The sequence below is a fragment of the Silurus meridionalis genome, chromosome 28 (assembly GCF_014805685.1).
Source record: "Silurus meridionalis isolate SWU-2019-XX chromosome 28, ASM1480568v1, whole genome shotgun sequence".
NCBI lineage: Eukaryota > Metazoa > Chordata > Actinopteri > Siluriformes > Siluridae > Silurus > Silurus meridionalis.
Window position 1 is genome coordinate 4113135 of NC_060911.1, and position 14366 is coordinate 4127500.

Consider the following 14366-nt stretch of genomic DNA (forward strand, 5'->3'; position numbering starts at 1 on the left):
TATAATATAATCTTATTTATATTTAAAATTAAATATTAGTGGGGTTTTTTATATGGCGCGATTTAATGACGCAATCGTCGCGACGAACCCGCTTCTGATGGTTGAATCTCAAACGGCTTGTAACTTCCTACGTTAGTGCACTATGTAGTGTATATACTACCGGCTGCTACACACTCTGTAGTGCATTTTGTGTCTGAAAGGAAGAGATTTAGGATTTGGATAAAGGACAACCTTCACGTGGGAGAAGAGAAGCTGAGGGTGAAGTCAGGCTTGTGTATGAATGTGTGCTGAGAAAAAGCTGATACAATGTTGTTGAGTTTCAGGAGAGTGGCAGCGTCTGTCCACGTCTCTGTCCAAGTCTCCACTGTCCAAACCCTGAGACACAACTGTCGACTTTTCTCTTCTTCTCAAACGATTGGCAGAAAAGTAAGTCTCTCTCTCTCTCTCTCTCTCTCTCTCTCTCTGTCTTTCTCTCTCTGTTAGTCTTTGTTTTCTGTCTGTCTGTCTCTCTCTCTCTCTCTCTCTCTCTCTCTCTCTCTCTCTCTCTCATTCTTTCTGTCTCTCTCTGTTATTCTTTGTTTTCTGTCTGTCTGTCTCTCTCTGTCTCTCTCTCTCTCTCATTCTTTCTGTCTCTCTCTCTGTTATTCTTTGTTTTCTGTCTGTCTGTCTGTCTCTCTCTCTCTCTCTCTCTCTCTCATTATTTCTCTCTCATTCTGTCATTATTTCTGTTTTCTGTCTGTCTGTCTGTCTGTCTCTCATTCTTCCTGTCTCCCTCTCTCTTTTTCTGTCATTCTTTCTGTTTTCTGCCTGTCTCTCTCTCTCTCTCTCTCTCTCTCTCTCTCTCTCTCTCTCTCTCTCTGTGTCATTATTTCTGTCTCTCTTTCTCTGTCATTCTTTCTGTTTTCTCTCTCTCTCTCTCATATTAATGAATTAGCTGCAGTAATACCCGAGTCACTGCAGGGTTGTAACTGATATGTGTATGATATTGTGTGTGATGCAGGGTTTAGTTCTCGGTGTGTATGAGAAGGAGAAAGAGAGCGACACTGCATGTCTCACTGAAGCAGCTGCTGCGTTTGACAGAACTGTATCAGGAAAACTCAGCGATGTTCTCACTGTGTGAGTGTCTCGTACATTTCAGATTCTTTTTCATCTGTGCCGTGCTGCTCATTTCACTCCCAGGCCTTCAGCCGTGTCCTCCTTCATGTAGTGTAACAATGTGACACATACAAATCTGAAATCTTTATTCCTACACTCGTTCCGTGCATTACTGCGTTTTCCCAGGGATTTGAAATAAAGGCAAATTGTGTGTTTTGCTGCAAATCTGACAGGAACGAAAAGTCATGGTTCATGAAAAAAACCAAATCGCAGTCTGAAACATTTTTAAAGCAACATGGAGTTTATGCAGATTAGATTAGATTAGATTCAACTTTATTGTCATTGTGCAAGGTACATGTACAGAGCAATAAAATGCAGTTCGCATCTAACCAGAAGTGCATTAGTGGCCTATTTACAATAAATAGCAGTGTGATAAATAAGGGTATGAGGTCTGTATATACAGTGGTGAGGGTAAATAATGTACAGAAGGTGCAGTAGGTAATAATATATAGTAATATACAATAAACTAAACTTTCTTTCGGCTTCTCCCATTAGGGGTCGCCACAGCGGATCATCCGCATGTTTGATTTGGCGTCCTAACGCAACCCTCCCCATTTATCCGGTCTTGGGACCGGCACTAAGAGTGGCTGGGGTTGGTTCCCTGACCGGGGATCGAATACAATATACTGTGCAAAGATTGTGCGTATTCATGTGAGAAGATGTGACTTATAGATGGTGCAAAAATGCATAGTGGATAAAACAGTGCAATACTGTATGATGATCAGATGTTCAGTGCAGTAACAGGTGCTGACTGTGAAGGCCTTTGATGAAGCAACACATGATGTGATTGCTAAAATCTGATTGTATAGAAACTATACAATTTCCCTCCACTTACACCTGAGAGGAAAGCCATGAAATGAAGAGAATGGACTCATTTAATACATATTAATGAACAAAAAAAATTAAAACAGGATTCATGATTCAGAGTCGTTGATTCTGATTCTGAAGTGTATTCCAGCAGAAAGCCCTTGCTCACCCTGACGGCCCACCACTGTCTTTATGTAGCACTTTTAAACAAGTCAGACATGACCAGCGGTAAACATGAGGACGAGCTTTTGACTAATTATCATCTTTGATGTTCTCTTTCTAGATCTGGACCTCCACTCAAGAAAGGAAAGAGTCGGGTATTCTACGGATTAAACCAGGTATCTGAAATGTTATTGGCTCATAATACGCTTTGTGTCATGCTGGATGCTATGTAGACCTCCACAATTGCACCACCTTGATCAAATATTCATTGTATCCTCTTTCTTGAGATTGCACAGTTATATTTGTTTCTATTTGTCACAGGAGTTTCCAAATGTAGCAGTAGTGGGTCTCGGCCAAAAAGGAGCAGGCGTGTGCAGGAAGGAGCACTGGGATAACAGCAAGGAGAACATCCGAGCAGCTGTAGCAGGTAACCTGTTTTGTCAGCTAAGACCTCTCGGCTTTACACACAGCAATATATGTTGAAGTAGATTTTATTTCTTATTGAAGGAGGGTCGGGGAGGCAACAGTAAATCAATAAGCCTCTTTATCACTGTGCTGAACAGAAAAGCATATTGGTCAAAATCCATAGTAAAGTCCAAGAGCAAGACTTTATATTGATGACGATTCAACAGTTTTGTGGAATAATTGGTAACGATAGGTGATTGCTGGAACTATCGCCTATCAGCAAAAATCCATAACAATATTTTTTCCAGGTTGCGTCAGTTGCTGGAGCGCCTGAGAATGTCCAATGTTACTATACAGTACGAGGGCGGCCTCTAGAGGCGAATCACTGACAACACATGCTGTTTGATTTGACACGGGACTGCACATTTTACCTGATTCATGTTAGTTCATGGTGCATTAAGTTAACAGATAAAATTAAAATCAACTACAGTCAAAAACGTATCAGGCAATGTTGAAATGAACAAAAAATATTTCTGAAGCATTTATTAACTTCAATTAAAATGGAATCTTATTGTAAAGCGTTCTTATTTCACATAAATACAGTCATGTTTAAAATGGCCGTCTTTAAATGTCTTCACGAAGTCCAGAGCACTGATATTACATTTATTTGTATTTTTTTTTTATATTGTAGTAAGGTTTTTTGCATGGAGTGTTATGTTTTTTATTTTTTGTATCTTTTTTTTTTTAACCATTTTACAAACTATTGGTTGATTAGTCAGTTATCGGGTAGTACAATCCAATCAGTATTGGTAAAATCCACTATTGGTAGATCTCTGATGATTATATTTTTTTTTTTTACAGTGGGCTGCAGGCAGCTTCAGGACCTCGAGATTGCTCACGTGGAAGTAGACCCATGCGGAGACAGTCAGTCAGCAGCAGAGGGCGCTGTGCTCGGTTTGTTCGAGTACGACGAACTTAAAAGCAAAAAGAAGACCCAGGTCACTCTGCAGTTATACGGCAGGTATGGCAGGATGCAAAATAGACAGGATTGTGCTGTAATGTAAATAATCAAAAACAACAAGTTCTTATGGTTTCCATCCCTCTCATACAACGTGTCATACTTTTTATCTATTTCCAGTTCCCTTTAATAAAGACTCAGTCTGTTCATTTCTAGATGTCATTATAGAGGTGTGTGTTTCCTTTGTAGTGGAAATGATGAAGCGTGGGCAAAGGGAGTCCTGTACGGAGAAGGCCAGAACCTGGCCAGGAGATTGATGGAGGCTCCAGCTAATCACGTTACACCTACGGTTTTTGCCGACACGATCGAGCAGAAGCTGTTTCCCTTTTCAGACAAAGTAATCGTCCACAAAAGGTATCGCTTTTATTTTCCTACTGATTTTTTTTTGCTGCCCAGGATTAAAAGGTTTGAGTTCGAATTATACAAAAAGTACCAACTTCGATTCTCAGAAACAAGTCATGGATCGAAAGCGAGCAGATGGGGGCGTTTCTCAGCGTGTCAAAAGGCTCAGAGGAGCCCCCTGTCTTCCTGGAGCTGCATTACGCTGGAAACCCAGATTCCACCCAGGCGCCTTTAGTGCTCGTAGGCAAAGGAGTCACTTTCGACAGGTGATTTGTTAATCTATTTATACAAACACACTCAAGGTTTCTATTCCCTCTCCTGACGCTTCACTCTCCCGTTCCTCAGCGGTGGAATCTCAATAAAACCCTCCGCCGGTATGGATGCCATGAGGGCCGATATGGGCGGAGCCGCAACCGTGTGTTCAGCCATCGTCACAGCAGCTGCTCTGCAACTGCCAGTCAACATCGTAGGTCCGCATACATCGTATTCCCGCCGACGTTTCAATGACTTCTGGACTTGCGTTATTCCTCATACAAGGATTTTTTTTTTTTTTTAGGTTTAGCACCTCTCTGTGAGAACATGCCCAGTGGAAAAGCTAACAAACCAGGAGATGTTGTGAAGGCGAAGAACGGCAAAACCATTCAGGTATTGTATCCCATCACGTACTACAGCGCTGCACAATTAAGATTCGTGAAATGATTTATGTTCTGCTCTCCGATAGGTTGATAATACCGATGCTGAGGGGCGTCTGATTCTGGCCGACGCCCTCTGCTATGCTCACAACTTCAATCCCAGGGCGATAGTCAATGCTGCGACTCTTACTGGTGTGTACCTGCTTTTTATATATGTAGTACAAGTATATAACATACACATTTAGTTTTGGGATTTTTAGGCACAAGAAGTTTATAGTTTCAGTTTCCATCTTAGTATATGAGCGTATATCTGTACTCGTATGTTATATTTTCTTAAATGCATCGAATAATTTTTTATTTTTATTTGTAATTGTTCCCCATTCCCTCAGGTGCGATGGATGTAGCCTTGGGTTCTGCTGCTACAGGAGTTTTTACAAACTCTGACTGGCTTTGGGAACAGCTGCATAAGGTAACCCCAGACACATCATTCATTCATTCATTCATCCTCAATATAATAAAATCCTTCTTAATCCCGATTAGAATCCTGGTAGATCTAATGAAGTTTTTTGAACATTCCGTTCCACATTTAGTCTCCATTTTCTGTTATAATGACCTCCACACTTCAGGGAAGATGTTCCTTTAGAGATTTGTGTGATGGGTGCAGTCAGCGTTCACATTCATCCCATAGGTGTGCAGTAGGGTTGAGGTCAGAACTCTATAGCAGAGGATCATCCGGTCTGTATTCGACATAAAGCAGATCTTTATGGAGCTAGCTTCCTAGACAGTGGTATTGTCATGCTGGAACAGTTTTGGCGCTCCTAGTTCAAGTGAAGGGAAATTTCCTGCTACCACATAAAGTGCGTCTGTATTTTTCTAGTCCATAGTGTGGAGCAGAATGTGTTTAGTGCAGTGTGGTTTTCACAATGTGGATAAAGATAAATAAATAAAGATATGAGTTCTTTATTAATCTTCATTAAGTTCATATTCTCAAAGCAACCACAAACAAACAATTAGGTCACTGATGCAAATAAATTAAAACATCAGTCAGGGAAGCGGGGGGGAAAAGTAGAACTATTTTGCTTAAATTAGTTTAATTTGTTGCTTTTGCCACATCTTATCTCTGTGAGATGAGATTGTTAGACGTTGACTGGGGGGGGTGACTGAGGACAGGTGAGGCTTGAAAATCAACACCCCTATAATGGTAGAAAAAACCGTTTGAGAAGCAGTGGTTTAGACAAATCATCTCCTTTTAAATCAAATGCACTTCATGACCTTTCCAAAAGGGGGCGCTATTTAACCAAACCTCTTTATTTCAGTGTTTTTAAAATGTGGGACATAAATCCTAAGTGACAGGTTGCTCACCTGGTATTGGTTTTGTTGAAATTGTGTAGAGTTTATAAATATCTTTAATATTTTGACATGTGATAGTGATGAATTCATAATGAAGGATAAATTCAACACGAATGAATTACATTTGCTATGTTTGTGTTCTAAGATATGGATGTTGAAAAATATAGACGTAAAAACTTGGACAATGCCACAAGATACTGCATGATGAATAAATAAGATCTGAAGTGCAGGAGGAATAAAATGACAATAAAACAGACATTTTTTGTCATGACTGGGATTTGACTGTTTTGTGTGTGTGTGTGTGTGTGTGTGTGTGTGCGCGCACAGGCGAGTGTTATGACTGGAGATCGCGTGTGGAGGATGCCACTGTTTCAGCATTACAGCAGACAAGTTACAGAAAGTGCTCTGGCAGACTTGAACAATATCGGGAAATATAGCCGGTACCTCTCTTTTTCACTGTTGTATGCTTTCAATATCCCTCCATTAACTTTCTTACTTCTCTTTCTATCAATCTTTCTTTTTCTCCCTTCCTGTGTTCGTCGTTTTCTTGACTCCTCTGTGTTTTCTCTGCTCAGCTCTGGTGGAGCGTGTACAGCCGCCGCCTTCCTGCATGAGTTTGTAAAAGCCAGTCACTGGGCACATCTGGATATCGCTGGGGTGATGTCTAATAAGGATGAAGTCCCCTACCTGCGCAAGGGAATGTCCGGGAGACCCACGCGGACACTGGTCGAGCTCGTCGCTGCCCTGGCCACCGAGTCTTAATGTCTTAAAGGGACCTGCGTGGGATCTTTGACCTCTCAGACCACAGGACTGAAAGCGGTTAATATTCATAACGCATTTTTTTCCCCCTTCAAAATTCCCTTTTTCTTTGTGGGAATCAATCACTCACATGTAGAACCTGAGACTTGGTTTAAAACTTGATGGGAATGATCCTGATGTGTTTATAATACAGTACAAACTGCTCATTCTAAAGGTTTTTCCCCAGACTGCCTCATATTTGTACACTTGTATACAATACATGAATAAAAGTTTTTGGACACCTGACTGTACGATCGGTATGTGCTTTCTGAACATCGCATTCAGTCCCAATTTGCTGTAATAATCTCCACTTTTACTTTTTCTGGAGTCACATGTTAAAGTGTATCTACTTTAACTCAAATTCATGGTTTGTGTACGTCATCCAACGCTTCTACTAACCATTAATACATAATTTCAAAAAGTATTGATCAATGACTTTTCTATATGAATGTAAATCTGCAATTCTTATTGTCATGTTTTGGGTGAAGGTTGCAATAACTCTAAAATTCCTTGCATAAAAATACTTTTCTTAAAAGTAAATCGTTTTGATACAATCATGGAATTCCTACCGTTTAACTGTCAAACAGACGCTTGTATAGCGTGTTTAACAACAGACGTTGTCCCAAAACAAGTGCCAGTGACGACTAGAGAGGAAAAACCATCCTCATCTTGGTGGCACTGAATGCCTATTCATTACAGTTCCATCATTGTTGAGGTTTTACTGTTCAGTGATATGTGCATAAATGCAGAACTGTTCATGCAAACTGTAATCCTGAGCCATTGTAGTGTTTATATTAATCACAGTCCAAATCCATCCTCATAGTTCTTGAGTTGCTCAGTAACTTCCTCGATCTTTAAGCTGTTGATGTGTAACCATCCCCAGGTGCACAGAGTTTCTCCCAGAGCGAGAGAAAGAGAATGGAGGACTACATAAGTCATTATCAGTGACTAGAGTATTCAGGGTCTGTGTTCATTTGGCGATGTTTTACCAAGAAGTTGTCATTTTTGAAGGAGGGTTGAATTTTGTCATTTCGATAAAAACGATTTTTGTTACAGCAAAAACAAATCCATGGGCCCTCAACAGTACCAATGGGGGCAAAACCTTCTGCAAATAAGAATGATCCAGAAACAGTGGAAAAAGAAGGCCCTTCGCTTGATAGACCGCTGTGTGACCAGCTGTTACGCCCTGAAGATCAGCTAGACAATCAAATCAAAGTCGAGAGGGTATTTCTTTGATAAACGATACAAGTAAAGTAAACTGTAAAGTCATCATGCAGAAGATCATGCTGTTTTACAGACAGCACCTTGTCTGAGATTGAGCTGTGATTTGTTGAAGTCCATAGAAGTCTGCTGACATCTGTAAAAGTCTGCTAAGGTCTGTAGAGATTTGATGAGGTCTTTTGAGGTTTGCAGAGCTCTGTCAGTCTGCTGAAATCTATAGTGGTCTGTAGAGGTTTGCTGAAGTCTGTATAGTTCTCTTTAGCTTTGCTGAGTTCTGCCTAAATTTGTAAAGTGCAGGCCGAGGTCTACTGAAATCTGCTGAGGTCTGTTAAAGTCTTTTGAGGTATGTCAATGTCTGATGAAGTTCTGTAGAGGTTTGCTGATGTCTGTTGAGGTTGGTTGAAATCTGTCAATGAGTTTTGATAAGTCTTTAAAGGTTTGCTAAGGTCTATAGAAGATTGCTGAGGTCTGTAGAAATCTGTAAAGGTTTTCTGAAGTCTGTCGAGGTTTGCAGAGGTCTGTAGATATTTGCTGAGATCCGTTGAGGGCTGCTGAAGTCTGCAGAGGTCTGTAGAGGTTTGCAGAGGTCGGTAGATGTCTCTAGAATTCTTTATTAGTCTGCTGAGATTTGTTGAGGGTTCCTAAGATTTGTTTGTAGATGTATGTTGAAGGTTTGCGAGGCTCTTTTGGTCTGATACAGTTTGTCAAGGATTGCTAAGATCTGTTGAAGTCTGTCAAGGGTTTCTAAGGTTTCTAAGAATGTAGAGGTCTGGTGTAGTCTGTAGAAGTCTGCAGATGTCTGTGGAGATCTTCTGATGTTTATAGAGGTCACTGAAATGTTTCGAGGTCTGCTGAAGTCTGTTGAGGTTTGTTGAAGTTTACTGAGATCTGTTGAAGTCTGTAGATGTATGCTGAGGTTTGGTGAGCTCTGTTGAATTGTGTAAAGGGTTGCTGAAGTCTGTGGTCTGCTAAAGTCTGAAGTCTGCTGAGGTCCATCATTGTCTGCTGTAATCTGTCAATGTCTTTAATCATCTAGAGGTCTGCAGAGGTCTGTAAAGGTCTGCTGATATTTAGAGAGGTCTGCTAAAATATGGTGATGGTACCTGATATCTGTTGTAGCTTGTAGAGGTCTTATAAGGTTTCCTATTATATATAGAGATTTGCTGAGGTCTGCTGAAATCCGTCGAGGTGTGCTGAAGTCTGTTAAAGATTGGTGAGTTCTTTTTAAGTCTGTAGAGCTGTTGCTGAAGTTTGTAAATGTTTACTGAGGTCTGCTAAGGTCTGCTGGAGTCTTGAGTCTGGTGTAGTCTATAGAATGTAGCTGAGGCCTGTGGAGGTTTGGTAAGGTCTGTAGTGGGTCTCTTGTATCCTGCAGAGATTTATTGAGCTCTGTTGCATATTTGCATTTAGTAATACTTTGATATCATCTGGGGTTTTTGACTTTCCACTGTCTTGTCCAAATTATTCAGCACATTATTCAGGAAGTAGGAAATTTCACATCACGTGACCTCACAACATCACATGATGCACATGTTCTAACTGAAAACTGGCCTTCTGACCCATTAGAATTGAGGATTCTGCTGCATGTTTTGTAGTCCCTAGACAATAAATTCATTTTGTAAGAGCAAATAAAGGTTTTCGTCTTCAATAAGAACACACACACACACACACACACACACACACACACACACACACACACACACACACACACATTATGAACAGTAGGGGGCAGTACAAAGACAGAACCTGATGACTAATCTTACATTCATGCACAAGGAACGTGTTATAGATGTTGAAGCCTCTTAAATATATTGTGTGTGTGTGTGTGTGTGTGTGTGTGTGTGTGTGTTGATTAAAGCCATTGTTCTGGCAAGAACCATAAGCCGATGGGGAATTTTTGCAATAAATTGTTAATCTGTAGTAAAACTAACACGCTCACCCACCCATACACACACACACACACACACACACACACACACACAATATGGAGCTGCAATTCATGCCATCAATGATTGATAATTTATATAAACTAGAACATTTGAATTGATTTTGAAGTAGGACTATGTGTGTGTGTGTGTGTGTGTGTGTGTGTGTGTGTGTGTGTGTGTGTGTGTTTTGAATCATCGGTCCCCCACAGTAACACTCTCAGTGTTTAGAATTACAGGCAAAAGGACAAGGCCAGAGAGATAAACCTATTTTTTTTTTAGCTGCACTGTTTACATTTTTCAGGACAACGGGTTTTGTGGTCAATGACATCCGATAAATACACTTTGTGTATATTTGTCTGTTGGGATGTGTGTGTGTGTGTGTGTGTGTGTGTGTGTGTATGTGTGTGTGTCTGTGTCTGTGTGTCTGTGTCTGTGTGTCTGTGTGTCTGTGTGTCTGTGTCTGTGTCTGGGGGTGTGTTCCAGCACATATGTCTTGTTGCGTTGGGTTTAAATGGTCACATGCTGTGTGGTGCATGCACATCTGACTGACTGTGTGTGTGTGTGTGTGTGTGTGTGTGTGTGTGTGTGTGTGTGTGTGTGTGTGTGTGGCCTCTTTACACTGCTTTGAGACTGATTAACATTCTAGCTGTCACTCCCTAATCCGGATCCTTGAACATTACGAAGCCACACTTACCATTTTCAAGCACAGTGACTGATATGCTGTAGGAGCGTAATTCTTACACTACCATAAAACAAGACACATTTTTATGGCAACAATTTCTATATTTTCTAATAGCTTTCGATCCGATGTTCATTGTTGTGCAGTATATTTTCTGTGCACTGATACTCATGAGACGAGGAACGAGCACATGACCACGCAGTGCATTTCCTTCATTCATCCTTCATCCTTAGTAACTGCCTGGTCAGAGTCACAGACTACTATTATGTTGTTTGTTTTGTTTTTAGGCACTTAATAGATTAGAAAATTTGTCAGGAAGACAAAGAAAAATGATCTCAGCTTTATATTTATTTGATATATGTGATATACAGATTCAGAGTCATGAAAATTTTTGCTTTGCATTCATATTTTTGTACAATACCTTGGGACGCTGCCAGGATGCACACATCACCAGTGTTGTGAGATGACTTACTCTCACCAGCGTTCGTCAGAATTCAGTGATCTCGTTGTTAGTGTTATTTATTACTGTGTTTTTGGTGTTTTAGCTCTTATCCGCATGTCCAGACACTGAAACACAGCGCGTCCGGTTCCGACCTCCCCTTGTGAACTGGCACTTGTTACATTACTGTAGTGTAAATAGTCATTTTTGCTTAATTGTGTACTGTTTTAATTGTCAATTATTCACAAATTACAGTATTGCGCTTTTTTGGTAGTACAGTAGGTCTTAAACTGTGGAACAGTCTCCCTCTTCATATTCAGCAAGCTTTATCCTTAGAGATTTTTGTTTTGTTTTGTTTTTTTTGTCTGGCTTTTGAAGTAGGAAAATTGTGATTTCGAAACCCCTTACATTTTACATAGATTTGTCTTACATTGTGTAAAGCCCTTTAGGCAACAAAATTGCATTTAAATGTTCTATATAAATAAATAGAAGTTGAAGTTGAAGCAGTATACTACCCCATACTGATCACCGTTCTTTAAGACTCCTGGGTCTCAACTTACGATATTTTCAATGTGCTCATTGAAACGCATCTCCATCATAAATCCCTGTATTTCATATATTTATCGAGATATATTTTTAGAACTTTCAGCTGAAGTTTTCCTCAGTGTTACACACATTCATTCTGTCAATTCTATACAATTCAATCCCTGCATGTTATACACTTCAGTTCTTATTTGCTGTTATAAGAACTTCCACTCCTCTAACAAGATGTTTCACTAGATTTTGGAGTGTGCTTGTGGAGATTTGTGTTTATTCAGCTACAAGAGTGTTAGTAAAGTCAGGTACTGATGTAAGTGAGGGTGAGGAGGTCTGGGGTGCAGTCAGTGTTCCAATTCATCTTAAAGGGTTGAGGTCAGAGCTCTGTAACAGGCCACTCTGAAGGCCACATTTGAACATCTAAAGACATACAGAGACGTCTTGTACAATTGTGTGACTTCAACTTTGTGCTAACAGTTTGGAGAAGAACCACATATGGCTGGAAAAATCCAATGTCAAAATACTTGTGTCCATAAGTTGTATGTCAGAAAGTAATTTCCTCCCCACCCCCCGTCTTACACACTTTACACTTATGTATATCATTCTATCATTAAGAAAATTTAGTCACATTATGGCACATTATTTCTCTTAAACATGTTTTTCGGTCTGACTTTTTTTCCTCTGACGTCCAACCCTTCAGAGAAAATCCCTGATGAACAAATATCTACATTAACATTTACGGCGAGGTGTGTATATGAATGTACATGTCTGGCTGTGGTCACTTTCACTTTCCAACCGTCTGTCTGCCGGTCTCCCTGTGTCTCTCACCCCCTCGCTGTCTTTCATTGTGTCCTGGTTAGTTTGATTCAAGATTTAAAGGTTGCTTTATTAGCATGACAAACATATAAACATTTGGAAGAATGCTTTGTCTGACTTTCTGACTCTCTTACTGTCTGTCTCTTGTCCTGTCTTTCTCTCTATAAATGTATCTCTTTATTTATCAGTTTATCTCTGTGAGTCGCTCTTTCCCTCTCTGTGTCTCTGCTGTCTATCTCTGCATATGTATTATTTTTTCTCTGTATTAGTTTGTCTGTCTGAACTGTCTCTCTCTCTCTCTCTCTCTCTCTCTCTCTCTCTCTCTCTCTCTCTCTCTCTGTCTCTCTCTTTCTCTCTCTGTTTCTCTTTTAGCTGCGTCACGACTATTGTAAAGAATGACGCAGTAATTAGAGATGCTCGAGGCATGTCATTTTCCTCCCACCTATTCTCTTGTGTTAAAAAAAGGAAACACCCTGTTTAAAGAATTTAAGAAGCACTTCCTTCTCTCTCTCTCTCTCTCTCTCTCTCTCTCTCTCTCTCTCTCTCTCTCTCTCTCTCTCTCTCTCTCTGTGCTCTGCTTCTCCTCTTCTCCACTGCACTGATATTTAATGCGAGTGGAGTATGAGGGTGTGTTGCAGGTATTGTAGTGGAATAAAGGAGCTTTTCTGCTGGGCATTTGTCTCCTTCTTATCACGTCTTTTTGTCGTTTAAAGACCTGCTTATCCTTCAAGGGACAAAAACTGAGTGAAAGATTCACAGCTTTCTCCAAAAAAATTTATTAAAAAAATAAAATAAAATACCTTCTTGCCATCCATGTCTCTGTATCTTTCTCTGTCTTTCTGTATATGTTTCTCTTTGCTTCTTTCTATACTTCTCTGTCTTTCTTTCTGTTTTGCTCTTTCTGTCGCTCTAATGATTTTTCTGGCTCTTTATGCTCTTTATGTCTCTCTATCAATTTGTCTCTCTCAGTTTTTGTCTCTCTGTCCATTTCTCTCTATCTTTCTCGATGCAGCTCTGTGTTTCTGTCTGTCTATCCCTCTATATATTTCTCTCTCTGTGCCTCTCATTCTGTCTCTTTTCCTATTTCTCTCTGTCTTTGTCTCTCTCTCTCTGTCTCTCCTTCTTATGACCTTTCATTGACTCTCTTTATTTGTATGTATCTTTATATCTCTCTCTATCAGTCTGCCTGTGTTTCTCCGGGTCTCACTTCCTGCCTCTGCCCATGTCTATCAGTGGGTCTCTCTGTGTTTCTGTCTGTCTATCCGTCTATATGTTTCTCTGACTGCCTCTCGTTCTGTCTCTCTTCCTGTTTCGCTGTTTCTGTCTTTGCTCTCTCTGTCTCTTACTTTTTATTTTCTTTCTTTCTTTCTTTCTTTCTTTCTTTCTTTCTTTCTTTCTTTCTTTCTTTCTTTCTTTCTTTCTTTCTTTCTTTCTTTCTTACTTTCTTTCTTTCTTTCTTTCTTTCTTTCTTTCTTTCTTTGTGTCTCTCATTCTCTTAATCTTTTGTTGACCCTCTTTATTTGTCTGTTTGTTTATATTGTCTTGCATCATATCTCTCTCAGTTTGGCTGTCTATCGCTCTATCTGTCTCATTCTGTTTCTTCTCATATGTCTCTCTCTCATTCACTTGATCTTTCATTGACTTTATTTATTTGTATGTTTCTTCTTATTGTCTTATTTAATATCTCTATCAGTCTCTCTCTCTCTCTCTCTCTCTCTCTCTCTCTCTCTCTCTCTCTCTCCCTTCCTGCCTCTCTTCAAGTCTTTTAGTCAGTCTAACTGTGTTTCCGTCTGTCTGTCTCACTCAGTGTCCTCCTTTCTTCAGTTTTTTTTTAACATTCAGTCATTTAGTCATTCACCCTACATTTAGTCATTTGCTGTTATAATTACGTCCACGCTTCTGGGAAGATGTTTCAGTAGAGTTTGTGATTTGTGCTCATTCAGCTACAAGGGTGTTAGTAAAGACAGGTATCGATGTACTGAAGTCAGCATTCACATTCATCCCAAAGATCTTCAGTAGGATTGAGATCGGAGCTCTACAGCAGGCTTTCATACACATGCACGATTATATGTCCTTT

The 14366-nt window shown here is 40.0% G+C and overlaps 1 protein-coding gene across 1 annotated transcript; it reads left to right on the forward strand.

Annotated features, from left to right (window-relative positions):
• The first annotated feature begins 97 nt into the window (after positions 1 to 97).
• lap3 (leucine aminopeptidase 3) lies at positions 98 to 6915 on the forward strand. The gene is made up of 13 exons (XM_046843060.1): positions 98 to 426; positions 1001 to 1116; positions 2246 to 2300; positions 2446 to 2551; positions 3391 to 3550; positions 3737 to 3901; positions 3997 to 4155; positions 4235 to 4359; positions 4446 to 4534; positions 4611 to 4713; positions 4911 to 4990; positions 6199 to 6311; positions 6447 to 6915. Exons 1-13 carry the CDS (start codon positions 307 to 309, stop codon positions 6631 to 6633), a joined length of 1578 nt encoding a protein of 525 aa, XP_046699016.1. The 5' UTR covers positions 98 to 306; the 3' UTR covers positions 6634 to 6915.
• Positions 6916 to 14366: the final 7451 nt, after the last annotated feature.

Bases quoted from the DNA above. Each gene is read 5' to 3' on its own strand.
- lap3 (XM_046843060.1), top strand. From the start codon at position 307: ATGTTGTTGAGTTTCAGGAGAGTGGCAGCGTCTGTCCACGTCTCTGTC. The intron at 427-1,000 runs GTAAGTCTCTCT...TGTGTGATGCAG, and splicing joins CTCAAACGATTGGCAGAAAA to GGTTTAGTTCTCGGTGTGTA. The intron at 4,360-4,445 runs GTCCGCATACAT...TTTTTTTTTTAG, and splicing joins ACTGCCAGTCAACATCGTAG to GTTTAGCACCTCTCTGTGAG.